Source organism: Lissotriton vulgaris, chromosome 6 (genome assembly GCF_964263255.1).
Source record: "Lissotriton vulgaris chromosome 6, aLisVul1.2, whole genome shotgun sequence".
In the NCBI taxonomy this organism is placed as follows: domain Eukaryota; kingdom Metazoa; phylum Chordata; class Amphibia; order Caudata; family Salamandridae; genus Lissotriton; species Lissotriton vulgaris.
This window is the reverse complement of record NC_141694.1, coordinates 161,745,178-161,760,809: the sequence shown is the minus strand read 5'-3', so window position 1 is coordinate 161,760,809 and position 15,632 is coordinate 161,745,178. Positions and strand designations below refer to the sequence as shown.

At 37.9% G+C, this 15,632-nt stretch overlaps 1 protein-coding gene across 1 annotated transcript in view; it reads right to left on the bottom strand.

Annotated features, from left to right (window-relative positions):
- The window catches only part of PKHD1 (PKHD1 ciliary IPT domain containing fibrocystin/polyductin), a 2,083,594-nt gene that overhangs the window by 1,309,312 nt on the left and 758,650 nt on the right, over positions 1–15,632 (bottom strand). The window contains exon 32 of the mRNA XM_086926200.1: positions 2,360–3,952. Coding sequence (XP_086782326.1) covers positions 2,360–3,952 — 1,593 coding nt within the window. The remainder of the gene's footprint in view (positions 1–2,359; positions 3,953–15,632) is intronic.

Genomic DNA, 15,632 nt, shown 5'->3' with positions numbered 1-15,632 from the left:
GGGCTATTGTCGTAGTAAAAAAATCTGGCTTTTAATGTAGTGTTACACTGAAGATTATGGATTCCCACATGCCTATGACCCATGAAAGACTTGAACAACTTTTATAAACTGTTGTACATTTTTTTGCCAAATCAAAACTGCTCTGACGTTAGAATTGGCCTACGCCATTTTTTCAGTCAAAACACCAGGCATTAGTCACTAGATAACAAATGGAAATACATTAATTTTCCATTGGGCATCGTCTATTTCAAAGGAATGAAATACATTTTTGAAGGTCAACATTTGTCTCTATTCTAAACATTTGTTTGACAAAGCGTATCTCTTATCAAACCTAGTAGCACTCCAGTAAAGCCCCCTCATAATATAACATAACATAACATAACCTGTGTATTTGTAAAGCGCACGTTCACCACTAAGGGTATCTTGGCGCTGAATAACAAATGTTTGATATATATATTCCTCCATAGGTGAAAGCAACACTTGTTTTTGATTTGATTGAAATTGGCAGACAACTTGGGGGTGTAGACGTTCAAAGTATATAGTCTATATTTCGCTGATCTGTAGGTCTTTAATTCATACTAGGCCAATACAAATTTCTTAATCATAGAAAATTAGTGATTGCCTCCCTTCGCTCTACAGGACGGGCAGCATGTGTACATTATGGGCTGCCCTTGTACATAAGGATTTAAAAAGGCTACATAGTTACAAGCTGGTTACTTCCGACATGACTAAGCTTCATCATCATAGCTTTGTCACTCCTGGCAACTGGCCAGATTGTGTGACCAAAGAATTATTGGAGGCTGAACTGAGGATACTTGAAGAATCAAGGGTATCTTCTGTTACGTGGAAGGGCATTTATTTACAGGACAGAGGAGAGCGAGCCTTAAAGCATGAAGCACCTTAAAAACCCTTTGAAAACTGGACTCTCAGACATTGGAAGAGTAAAAGGTGACTCTACCTATCAGAGATCGGACCAATGAGGAACGAGATAATGTAAAGCAAGAAAGCCTACAACTATCTCATTGTGCTCTACATCCAGAGCAATCCAATAAGTCTATGCTTCTATGTCACTCCTCACCCTATGCAGGTAAAGAATTACTGAAATCATGGGTAAACAAGCTATATTGGTGGGTTCCTCACTTTACCACATTATTAGAAAAGGGATACTGAAAGTAAAGAACCGAAACACTCGAATTTCATTTAAACTATATCTCGGAATTTCCTGGGTGCAGCATGTAGCTGGAGCATATTATTTTTTGCTAAAGAGATTTTAATATAGCCTTCTTTTATGATTAAGGACAGCAGACTACATATATGCAGGCAAACATTTGGACCTAGAATTTAAAGGTACTCAAAATTCTATATTTCGATTACCCAAACATTTGCAAAGACAATGTTAAAGTTCATTAGCTTTTGTAGATTACTCAATGTGATCCAAATATTTTCAATACCTAAACCGAGGGTATGCCTAAAATTGAAGGTCCTTTGTCAAATATGTAAACAGTGTCACATACAGATGGAAACCTACAAGGGGTTCTGCACTGGTTGCCAGAGCACAACAGTGTACCTTGTACACTTGAGTCATGGGTCTTGAGATAAAGTGATGATCTTGTTAAAGCCCAGAAATGTTTGAGCTGAAACAGAGTGAACAATACAGGATGGAACACCCTGACGATTCCTCAGTTTTGTAACATGGCAGTTGCTACCTAGGAAGGTGATCATCTCAGTCCTAAGAATTCCATTTCTATTTCAGATCTCATCCTGCACTCAAGATGTATGTGTGTTTTTTACAACTGCCGGCGAGTTGTGTTATTGGAGTGTCCTTTCACTTATTCCACTTTCACATAATGGAGTAGTCTACCCTTGTACCGAAAGCAGTCCAGTCCAGACGGCAAAGCAGCCCTCCGGTTGGGTAGGCCTTTAGAACTTTTTCAACAGTTGGCTCAAGGAGAGCCTAATAGAAGTCTGGGCTCATAGATGAGATGCCAGTCACTATTGTCAAATGAAGAAAATATGTTACCCTTTTCATTAACTACATTTTTTACAAGGTCCTTTTTGGTTGGTGAAAGTGGCAACTCCTTATCTCAGTGGAAGATATTTTTCCCTCATTACTTATTGTCAACGGCAGTAGTCTTAAATGTGTTTGAATTTCAATTCCTATCTAGTGCCCATGACAGAAACATGGTTCTACTGGGATCTAGGTTGCACCAACTTTTCAGAACACTGCATCAATAGCGAAGACCACAAATCGTATTACAAGCCATTTCAATACACGTTATTGCAGCATATCTATTTCTCCAATCAAATAGGTTTTATATAGAGGGTGGACAACTATTCTCCATTATACCTATTAACTTACCGTAGTTGTTGAGTATGGATGACACACTAAGACGCGATGTGTAGGTAATATTTGTGGAGGCCCATCCTCTAGTGGGGTCATTACCCTTTACTTGGTAATCTCCAGCTGGAAGGTAGGGCACTAGACACTGCAATGTGCTTGAATTACCAGATACGTTCGCACAGATCCGATCCCCAACAAAGACATGCATATTCTCTGCTTCTGCAATTCTCGAGGTGATTATTCTAAGAAGACGGCTTGTAGAAGGTAAAGCAAGGAGGAATACAGGAGTAAAATGCTGATGATAATTTACTTCTCCAACATAGTAGAACACTCCATCAATTTCCAGTGATAACGCACTAGTCATTTTTCTAGGCGGTGCAGTGCATTGGATGGTCACATAGCTGAGATGTGAGATACTACAGATAGATTCATTTCCAACAATAACTGTGGTTGAGTTCTGCCCTTGCAAGGCCAAGCCTATAAGTGTCAGAAGTGCCCCACCATTGAGGCTGACATTTTTAGGAAAAAAGTCCTTAACTTGAGGAGCAATCATGAATTCCATAGACCTGGTGCTGAAGCAAGCTTGCCCAAATCTTTTGTTGGTAACTGAAATGCGGTGCATGCCAGGATATAAGTGGTTGGCATGGCACACAAATAGGGTTTGGTTCCCAAAGGTTGAATTACAGACCATGTTATCCACCAATATATTGAGCTCATCAATTACCTCAGCGAGTCTGTGACCTCTGATATACAGAGTAGTGGTATTTCCATGTACTCTGTGTGTTATATGGTCAACTACAGGCGTGATTTCTTCACGTATGCTGAAGGAGCAGTTCCCTTGACAAACACTGGCAATTCCATTAACAATGACTGTGATATTGAGATGCTGAGAATCACTTATAGAACATAGACTTTGGTTGACCTGAAGAGTACATCTGATTGTATTATCATTAAAATCCTGGATGTTACATGAGAAATTATTTGTAAGATTTACTTTAATAGAATTGCTGGAAGATTTGAAGAACTGCCCAGAAATGGTCAATGTCAGCCCCCCACAAGCAGAACCATTTGAAGGAGCTACTGAAAATACAAGAGGTGGCAAGTCAAAGGTGTTCAAGGCTGAGGAAATATCGGCATATCCATATTCTTTGTGCATGACACTGATCTCATAGCTTCCAGCTTCCAAACTGTCCAAAAGTAAAGAACAAAAGTATGATGTCTGATTGGCACCTTGTGGCTGAAGTTCACACGAGAATCCATCCAGTAATAGGGAAGAGTTAATCATGTTACTTCCCAAAATGTAAAAAAGCACGGTGACGCTTACACATTTCCAAGAAATACTGTAAACTACTGGTGTGAACTCTTTTTTATAGGTGAAATAAAATGTATGTGTGGGGTAACCCATATGGCAACTGTGCACATTTCCAATGAACACCCTTACTAGAACTGCCGTAGTATCTGATCCTTTAGGCAAAGCAAGTGGCCTCGTCTGACACTGGATACTTTCATCTGATGAACTGATGATATCACAGGTACCAGAGTTTAAAAGGACCGTAACCATTGAGGAGATGCAACTGAATCCAACTCCAGTGACGGTTAGTGTTGTTCCCCCTAGAAAACAAAAGAAACAATGTAATAAAGTGTTAGTAGTAAGTTAAACATTCAATTTCTAAAAAAATAGAGCACATAATGTGTAAGTACATTATTCTTGAATCAGATATACCATTCTTTAGGTTTCTCCACTTCACTTGGAGGCTAATATGCCACACGAAAAGAAGTTATTGAGTTTCTGTACCTCATCACTTCATCAACGAGGCATGAACATATAGAGCCACATTTACTAATATAAAGTGCGGATGCAACATTAAGGTTCTTGTACAAACCACTTTATTAAGGCTCTAGAAATTGCAAGTCTTATTACTCACATTACAATTTAGCATCATATTATGTTGAGTATTTATAGCTTGTAAGAATATTTTTCGTAAATAATATAGTGGTAATTGTCACATACATTTAAAGATCAAGAAAAAGACTATAGGCCTCATTCAGAAAGGTAACATACACTTTTTAAGTAATTTACATTAGTTTACTACCTTTGGCTATTTACAAAATCAGAGTGTAAGTTACTGCCTATACAACACTACACACGGCCAACCATTGGTAAAGCAGCACCATCCCATAGAATATAATGGATGGAGAGTATTAGAATAAAACCTCACAGGACATATTATTAAATTAAATTATTTAAAATAGTTAAAAATACAAATACATTATATCAGTATCAAGTGCTTATGATAAGGATGGAAATATTGTTTCCACAGTAGTCAAGAACTTCACAAACTGGTAAATCAGAGGAACTCATGTGCCTGGTGGAAATAGCATGAGGGCTTGTCAAACTGATCTCATTCCTGCTTATAAAAGAATGTGTCGCACATCAAGCAAGTTAGAACAAACACATGTACAGTACAATAAACTTATGAGTTAACCCACAAAGTCTACAACAGCTGGATGCACATTGTTGTGTCCATTTTGGAGTGCCATCTTTGGTTGGGTATCAGCTAAAATGTAATTTCAGAAATGCATACCTCATGCATGACTGAAAATAAGTGGATACATAGGACTAGATTTTTAATTTATCATAGTAGTTCATCATAATCCTGGCATGATTCTTAAAACCTAGAGCTATCTTGGTACCAGAATATGAAAGTATTTTTGTAGTTCATTTTAAAAACTGGTTAAACAAAATTCTATTAATTTCTAGAATACCTGTCTGTAAATCAAAGCTCTGGAGGCACTATGATAGATAGGATCTCCACGCACCAGCATACTTACAGTCATTTATTTCATGCCAACTGCTATTTGCAAAAGAACCTGGGACTGATAAACATAAGGAATGCATGCAATTAAAAAAAGTTGCCTGTCCCAGTAGGGCTTGACTTTAAAGACCAAATTCCCGTCGTATTTCAGCTTGGCCTACATCTTTTGGAATTCAAAAAACGGACTTACAAACCTTGATTAATAATAGTTCGAATCATTTGGCATCCTTCCTTTTAATGATAGTTGAGTCATAGGCAAAAGCTGGAATCAACTTGGCTCCCATACTTTTAAAGAGCTATTTATATGACTGGCACCTTAAATTGTCACATAATGACTTAAAATCAAACACTGAAGACAATATCTTAGCTCTTAGAACATTACAGTAACGTTTAAAATAGACTTTGTCATCAAATAGGATTCAAAAATACTTATAGCTCTTTACAACTTCAATAGGCCTTCCTTTTGCTTGCCAGGTTTAAAGTTTGGAAAATGATAATTTAAATCAATATGCTTCCAGATTACAATTTATTCTAAAATTAAGTTAATAATGCTGTAGCTTTTTTGTTTTGTTCTACATTTAAAATAATGATGTCAAATTATTTACAGTAATACTTACTATAAAAATATCGAGTTAAATATATTTAGGTTTTTCTTCCTGTATTTTACCTCACAGAGATCTCTGCACAGACTAAAGAATCTTCCTTATGCAACAGAGTTATTAACTAGGACCAGCAGGGCAGGCACAAAACATGAGCTCTATTAAGACTGTGTTCACAGAACTAACTCCAGTTTTGAAACGAGTTAACTTATGCAAAATGAGTAAAGCCAACTGTGGATAGGTGTTAATGGAATTTTTAGGAAACAACATATACATTACCTTTGTACCTCAAGTCAATCAAAAGTTATGGTTTAGGCAAACCTAAACCCAAAAGGTAAAAACAGTTTAAACAGCACAAATTTTACACTTCTGCCAAAAAGTTCCTATTATTCAATTTCCAATTGATTTCTAAGGTTTTAGCAGTCCCATTTGCCACAGTGCTACCTATGCACTAATGCTAGGCTGAATCAGACACCAACCTTTTTCGTTCATCCTACATACATTTGCACCTGCAATCTGCACAGTCTATTTGATGTAGCAGCTTAACGTGAATGGAACTTCATTACGGAGTCTCACTAATAAATAAGAGGCCCAAAAGGAAAAAATGAAGATTCTCACTAGTCAGAATCTGCTTCCTTACAGCAGTTTGTCTGGTGAATCCTGGGGTTAGCATGGCCAAGCAAACTGGCATACATCAGAGAAAATGTGAGTGTTGTATTAAACAACACCATAGCAACAGTAAACTAAGCATATATACAATTCCCAAACACATTTTGTGAAAAAGAATACAAAAATTTAAAACAATATCAAAACTACAAAAAAACATTGTTGGGATCAAAAGTTATGACTTTTTAAAAAATAAAACAGGAAACTTTTAACTCAATGTTATCTTATGGAGCATGGTTGACAGGTCCCTATGCTTCTTTTCAGGCTGACCCTAATAACATGAAGGTCCCAGCCAAGAGCTTTGTCTTCATCTAAAAATTCTTCAGTTGGGCTAGTTTTGATGCAGTAGTCACAAAGGGCTAGGAGAGTATGACTTCCTTTTCTTTTTCCAGGGTAGCTTCAAATGTTATACTCAAAAGTTCCAAATGGGAAAAACCAGGAAAATGTGAATACCAAGACTAAATCTTTTCAAGAGGCCATGGCACCTTCTTGTGGTCTCCCATACGTGCCACCTTTATCAAGACCTGAATACCTTCTGGCCGCTCCAATTGTTCCCCACGTTTAAAAATACCTCTTTTCATATATGGCGGGGTGTGGCATCTTAGGCATGATGTCATGATGCAATGGTTACCTAAGATTCCATACTGGATGTTGGTTTCCCCGGTTATAGAATGTGTTGATGCAGATGTTAAGAGAGCTGTTACCTTTGACTGGCTGGGGACCTGGACGGGTTTCTTCTTGCTGAGAAATAAACCTGGAAGTATATTCCTCAACCTGCTTTACTTTGCGTGATCCTTTCAGCTGTTTGAAGGATCTTACATTGGCGTAGACGGCAGCTGCAAAGCAAGAAGAACCCAACAAGCCTCAACAACATCTCAAAATCTTTGCTTCCTACAGGTAGTGAAGGGACACTCCTAACTCAGGTACTTTGTCTTTGCTCCACATGTCAACTTTCGTTGGGACCCTGCTTCAGCAGTAAATTCCTACGTTGTTCTTGACCCTCTCATTAACATTGCATGTTCCCGGGACTGGGAGCTATTGCCACGCTAGTCACCCTTATGTGTCCTCTCTTGGTGTTGGAAGGTCGACGCAGGCTCGTCCCCTCTGGGTCCAGGTTTTCCCTTGATTGTGTCTCTGACTTGAAAGGCTTGTGGGGTAATCGGCTCTGCATTTCTATTGCTCCCCTGACAGTTCACCCATCTAACTTCAATGTGCCAGTGTGTGGGGCGTTTCAACCTGTTAATTCACTTTTCTCAACTTATATTGCTTGGTTCTGCTGGCCGTGTGAACTTTTGATCCACTGTCATCTTTTAAATTCATAACTAAAAAACACTCATTACCTCGCGTGTTCATCGCGAGTCTTGGAAGCCTTTGGAGCGCCTTTGAACTCTGCCTTCTGTGCTCATGCCTGCAGTCTCCACGAGCTCTTCCTTTGTTGTAAAGTAGCCGACCCCATTGCTTTCCTCTTCTGTGCCTATCTCGTCAAATCATGAATGCACACTTTTAGCCTGCGGGGCCATGCTTTTCACGTTGCGTGACCTTACGCAGCCTCCATTTTTGTTTTACTACCGCTACACTCTTGGCTTCAATTCTGTATGCCACTTCTGTGACACACGCACACTTGTATGTTTTAATTACCTCTACTCTGTGTGCCACTTCTGTGACAAGCACACATTTACCTAATACGTTCGGAGGAGAGTTCAATCGGTTATTCCTCTCTTCTGCATGCCACATCTGTGACACGCACCCACACACATGTTTTAAATTCCTCTACACTGCATGCCACTTCTGTGACATGCACATATTTGCCTAATACGTTTGGGGGAGGGTTCAATCGGTTATACCTCTACCCTGCATGCCACATCTGTGACACGTACACAAGCACATTGACCAGTGTGTCACAATGCTGCTTTAAAACATGTCAATTTTGGAACTTTACCTTTTACATTGTAATTTCTCTTTGTCAATTTTAAACAAGCTTTCTCTTTTTGAGTTTTCAAATTTGTTTTGCAATTAAGCATGCAGAATGTAACTGCTTCTCCCTTCTTCCTTATGTCACCTGGGGAGCCCTTAAATGGCAGAAATGGAAAAGGGTTTTTTAGCGTTATGCATCAATTTGTGTGGTAGCTTTGAGTGCGGAGCGTAGATCTTCCCTCCTGCTTCACTGCTTAAGCTCGGAAGGGCAAGACGTTTTTGATCACCTTCCCAAACTAAGTGATGCAGAAGCAAGGGACCTAAATGAGTTTGAAATCTGCATGAAGAAGCTTGACAAGCACTACATACCTAAAGTTAACACCATATATCAGAAAGATATCAATTCGCCAGAAGGTTGCAAAATGAAAGCAATACTGTTGAAGGATACATCACTCAACTAAGAAAGCTTGCTTCATCTTGCAAGTTTGTGGAATTGTTGGATGAAAGGAGCCAAGACCAATACATGTTGGGATGGAACATAGAAAGGATCCAAGAGGAGCTTTGGTTGAGGGATGAACCCTCCTTAGATGAGGTAATCCAAGTAGCAAATGGGGTCGAACAATCGTTAAAGTGTATTGACACCATAAAAGGGACAAGCAGGTAGGAGTTCAGGCTGTCAAGGAAGAGGCAAAAACAAACCTAAACCTGAAAGTAAACTTTTTGTTGCGAAATGTTATAGTTGCGTGTGTAGAGGCAGAGATTCCTGAGGAAGATTTTGTCTGTGACCAAATTGTGGTCCAAGTGGATTCTGGTGTACAACATAAATCTTGCCCCATTAATACCATGCAGGTGGAAGATGAACCCACCAAGGTTCTTTTTGACTCAGGTGCTAAGATCACCATAATCTCAAAAGTGTTTTACCAAAACAAATTGGCTCACAAGACTTCACTACTCAAACCTGATATACATCCCTTAGCCTATGGTGGGGAGCCTATACCCCAACGTGGTTACTTCATTGGGCTCATTAAGTACAAGGAAAGTTACGCTTCTGGCAAGATTTATGTGTCAGAGAAAGAGGACAGCATAATCAGCTGGTTCCACCAAGTGGACTTGGGTGTCATGCTTGACCTGGGTAGAACGTGCCCCATCAAGCAAAAGAGTAAAGTCAATACTATTCATGAAAACTATGATGGTAGTACCTGAATACCTTCTGGCTGCTCCAATTGTTTCCCTATGTTTAAAAACACATCTTTTCATAGATGTCGGGGTGTGGCATCTTAGGCCTACCCTTCTTCTGATGTAATGATGCCACGGTTGCCTAAGGTTCCACACTGGGTGTTGGTTTCCCAGGTTATAGAATGTGTTGATTCAAATGTTAAGTGAGCTGTTACTTTTGACTGGCTGGGGACCTGGATGGGTTTCTTCTTGTTGCGAAAAAAACCTGGACTTATACTTCTCAACCTGCTTTACTTTACGTGATCCTTTCAGCTGCTTCAAGGATCTTACACCGGGTATAACATATGACTGAGAATCTGCTTGGTAAGGACAGGAAAGAAAAAAAAGTGAAGAAAGATGCTAAATCTATTTGAAATAAGGAAATGCCATTTGAAATTTTATAAACAGATACTTTGAACTGCCTGCATTAATTTCGTTTTTAACCACTGTCTACGGAAATTATGCTGAAAATATTACTGGTTTCCTACTATTTTTCAAAGTTTTCTTTGGGCGAATGATCCACCTCCCCCTGTGGAGGAGGCAGCTTGCCTGGCACACCACTACATTATTAGAATATTTTATTATTTGCCCTTCATAGCCTGCAAATTTGAGCATATTTATATGAACATTTTGTTGTAAAGCCATTTATATATAAAAAAAAACACCAAACCAAAAACGTCTCATTCTGGGAGAGTACCCCACCCTCACTTGGTCCAATTTGAGCCAGTAATTTGACCGCCCACTTTTAAAGATCTCAAACCACCACTGATTTAATGGTATTATTCCACTGCAGTAGTTTGGCAAATATTTTGAATAAAGGTTAAGTACATCTGAGGGGTATATATATATATATATATATATATTTGACATATTCCCAATGCAAATTAGTTAAGCAGCAGAAGTATGAGGGGGTATATATATATAATAAATAATATATAATAATATTTGACATTATTCCCATGCAAATTAGTGGTATATGTGGAGACAAATGTATTTGTACAGCCAACATGATTTTATTCCAACCTATACATGGTAACGAGTATCGCATAATCACAATGTTTAAATACAAAACCATAAAAGTAATGAGATTATTGTATATACGTATAGCTCATTGGTATTCTACTAAAATAATGTGCATATAAATAATCATGTATTTGTACAGTTATATTCGAGCACTTTTAAGAAAATTCAGAATGACATATTTATGATCATCCGCTATATGACTTTGATCACACACAGTTCGTGTATATAACAAATATACAATCAATGATTGAATATGGTTTAAATACATCAAGTGATAATTGTGTATAATGTGAAATGTTTAAACGATTAACATTACTGACCGTCCTTTGTCAGAGCAATATGGCGACTGTACAAACACAGAAATATAAGAGACTTGAGTCTCATAGTCCTTCTGTCTATTCCCCACCTTGCTGGAAAGGCTGCGAAATGTAATGTTGTTGTTCCCTTTAAAATATGGTTTCTCCAAATCCCTCCCATCAGTGAGCAAGGACGCCAGTCCGAACGCGTCTGATGACTAGCACCACCACCATCACGAAAATGAAATAAACCTTTGTGAAACAAGAAAAAGTCTGGCGTGGGTATATATCTGCAGTCCTGTACCTGTTTGCTTGCCGACGGTTGCTGGCAACAAGTTGGAAGTATATATATATAATATAATATATATATATATATATATATATATATATATATAATATATATATATATATATATATATGTCAGAAGTCACGGCACAGCAGCAGGTAAGTTTTCAAAAGTTTTATTTTTCACACACCATGTGCAAGATTACGTGCAAGATAGGAGGGCCTACGCGTTCGGCTTTTGCAGCCTTCCACCGGACCTTAGAGTCCCTGATGTCTAGACCTTCTTAAAATACTTAGTGAGCGTGCCCTTTTTCCCTTTCTATTGCTCCTCTAGACAGTACATGTACAAATTACGCCAAAAGGTAGGTGCCATTTTCTTGAGTGAAAAGATTCTAACTCAAAATTTCAAATGATATTTACAGTAAAGTACACGTATATAATCATAATTGAGTTTGAATAAATCGTACTGATTTCATTGGAAGCAGCTCCTTTTAACTCTGATTAGAGTTATTTGTATTCATAGTAAAGTACTTGTTGATCACCATTTCAAATTGAAGTAATTAGCTAATGTCCATTCTATCACTTCTTTTACTCTTTCAACAGTTGATAAATTATTTTCCATTGTCAGTCCCACTATGTACACTATTTACAATCATTTACAGAACTTTCCAAATTCTCAATCCATTGATATACTTTTTGCAACTCATTTTTTATATATATTTATATTTCTCTGTACCTTCCTAGTGCGATCTCATTATTAGTCGCTTATTCATTTCTGTAAAGTACCAAGATCTATTCTCCAGTGATGTACTTCCAAATGATCCTATTATGAGCAATTTAATTCCTCATTCGTTTGTACATTATTTACAGATTTCATGTTATAACACTTATATGAATTGAGTTATTCTTTTATTATTTGTCTTTTGTCAGTACATAGTTTATGGATGTTCAAAAGAGAAACTGGTAATGTCGACTTTTGCGATCAATTGTTCTGGCAGCTGTTATGTTTCATTACCACTCAAGTTTGATGGGTTGGTTAAGTCACTCCTTTCTGAGATATTTACACCTATATACATTAAGATAATTGATATTGGAGATCCACATCTCACTTTTCTGAATTATTCATTTTCAAAGTCTTATAGTCTATTTACAGATGTGAATACAGTTCTGCATCTTGGTTATGCCCATAAGGGTACTCCATTCCCATTCCCAGCATCATCCTAGATTCCAGTTTGCGAAGTTGCATAGTGCGATCACCCCTCTTTGTGATTGTTTACTAATCTTTATCCCTGAGTATTTTAATTGGCTGCCACTTAGATGGTGTTCCTCAAAGTGTTTTGCCCTCGGGTAATTGGGTCCGTGTTCTTGATCGCACGTAGCTGTTGTAGTATCCTTAGTTTCAATTTATTGATGGTACTTCCTATGTAAGACTTCCCACACGGGCATGAAAGTCTGTAGACTACATATTTCGATTCACATGTAATGTGATCCACAATTTTTTCAGACCTGCCATTCTGCAATTTATACTCTGTAATATTGAGACCATGTTCACAGGCCTTGCACTTTGCGCACTTTCAAAATCCAGGAGTGGTTAGCCAAGATGATTTCATTGGTGGTTTAATCTCCAAATGACTTTTGGTTAGGATATCTCATAGTCAGCACGTTTCCTGTCTGTAGGTGACACTTGGGAATGATGTTAAATTCTCTTTTAAGGTTTCATCCAGTAGTAGAATCTTCCAATGTTTTTTTAGTGCCCTCCTCAGATCATCACTGTGATTGTGGAAGTCCATGATGAAGCAAGTATTTTCATTTCTCTCCTGATCCATATTTCATTTCTCTTGTTGTATTGGTTACTGGTATTAAAGAGATCTGTTCTCTCTTTCAAATTCATTCTTAATACTGCTTCTGTCCCAACCATTTCTATTGGGTACCCCTTTCAGAAAACGATCACTCATTCTTTCAATTTCCTGTTCAGGTCCCCATCTTCAGAGCAATTTCGTTTAGCTCTTAACATCTGGCCATAGGGTATACTCCACTTCAATTTGGCTGGGTGTCCACTATTGGCATGGAGGATGCTATTACAAGAAGTTGTTTTTCTATGTATCTTGCTGCACAGTTGATTGTTCAAAATGAAGATTTCTACATGTAAAAATACCAAATTAGTTTCACCTATGGCTGAAGTGAAGTGGAGATTGTAGTATATATATATATATATATATATTATATATATATATATATATAATATATATGTTCCACCACTTGGCCCAAGGGAGAGCGCACTCTTCCACAGCGGGTGCTGGTATTGAGGACGGGCCTGTCCCCGTAATTAATATTTCACCAAATTTTTTCTTCACCAGGAAGAAACCAGCCACCAAGGATCAGCGATGATTATATTTATTCGGGGAGTGCAATTATCATCACCCAAGCACCACCAACACGTTTCAACCCCTGCGGGTCTTGCTCATGGCATGTGAGTCCTTTCTTTGTGTTGCTTCTTATAGTTTTTCCATATTAGCCCATTAGGAGGCATTATGGGGATATGTAGTTTAAACATTGTTTTTGTTTTCTCCATTAATAATTTCAGGTCATTCAATTCATGTTCAGTTGTTATTCATGTGGCGAGATTCTCTTCGCTTTGTTGTTTCAATGTTTCAATGTCCAAACACATAAAGCAGTTGTTATTTCTTGGCACATTGATTTTTCATTCTCATTTGTTGAATCTCAAACTTTATTGATAGCACAATGTTTTGAACAATTTATGCTCTTTCTAGATTTATCATGGTGATTGTTGAATTATTGCAGGACAAGCACCAATAAGATCAAGTGACCTCGCTATTGAAGGATCTATCAACTCTAAGGACAGCAATAAATTTGGCTTAAGTAGTGAGGAAGAAACAAGTACTGACTCTCAGATCCTAGAGGATTTAAGGATAAAGACTAATGTCACCCAGACACCTGGACTCAAGGCAAAATCAAAGTTCTGCCCTATGTTAAGTCCCAGGAAATAGGATTGACATCTTCCTTGACCTGGTAACAAATGATCTGGAGGCAATAAGAAAGACAACTAGCCGAAAGAAGAAGTAAATTAGAAAGACAAGCCCTGTCAAATCTAATGGAAAATAAGAATCTAATAATAAAACCAGCTGACAAGGGGGGCAATATCGTCCTTCAGAATAGTAAAGATTATATTGATGAAGCGCAGAGGCAACTGGGAGATAAGAAGATCTATATTTAGCTGCGGTTAACCCAATCAATAATCTAACCTTAGACCTTGAATCTAGAATCAAGAGATGGCATCAAAATGGTCTAATATCAGAAGAAGAAGTAACATTCCTAAAGAATGAGAGTCCAGTAATGCCCACCATGTACTTTCTTCCAAAGGTGCACAAGACCCTCATAAATCCACCGGGCAGGCCTATTATTTAAAGTTGCAATGCAGTTTACGAAAATGTCTCCACGTATGTAGACTCCTTTTTAAATCCGATTGTCATGAATCTACGTTCCTACATACAAGACACAGGAGATTTCTTGAGGGTCCTGTCAAACATGGGTTGGCAAGAAGGATTTTATCTTGCCACTATCCATGTGGTATCACTATATACGTCGATAAACCATGATGTAGGAATGAATGCTGTAAGCTATTTCTTGAAACAATGTAATGTACAACAACTCAAACATTTGCGAATGCTGGAGGAAATGATATCATTATGCCTACGAAACAACATATTCATCTTTGACAATCAAATTTACTCACAGATTTGCGGATGTGCCATGGGAGTCTCATTCTCTCCAAGCTATGCCAACGCACCATGGGTTGGTGGGAAAAACACATAGCTTGGAGGAATGAGAATGAAGAGTTCAATGCCAAAACTGAACTTTGGTTGCTATTTATAGACGATTTATTCCTCATTTGGAGTAGAAGTAAAAATGAATTCAAAGACTACATGAACATCTTGAATAATAATGAAGAAGGATTACAATTCACCTATAATATCAGCAACAAAGAAATTCAGTTTTTAGACATCACTGTATATATAGAGCACAATCAAGTGAAAACAAAGGTTTTTCGGAAGCCAGCTGCAACAAACTCTATATTACATGGTAACAGTTTCCATCCACAACAAGTCAAGAAAAGCATCCCATATGGCGAATTCATAAGGATGACACGTAACTGCTCAGATGAAGACATGCTGGAAAAGACATTTCAAGAAACTGAAAACAGATTCCTTCATAGAGGATACTGCTTTCAGGATGTGAAACAAGGGCAGGATTAAGCACGGAAAACTCCAAGATCAAGCACGTTACAGAGAAAAGCAAAAAAAGATTGATGACAACAAAATCAGACTTTTACTAACATACAGCAAAGAAAATTATCAGATTGTCAAGATCCTTAGAAAATACTGGCATATATTACAGAAAGATCCTGATTTAAAGAATAAGATTGGTGAGAAACCAGGTATATCATACCGCAAGGCTC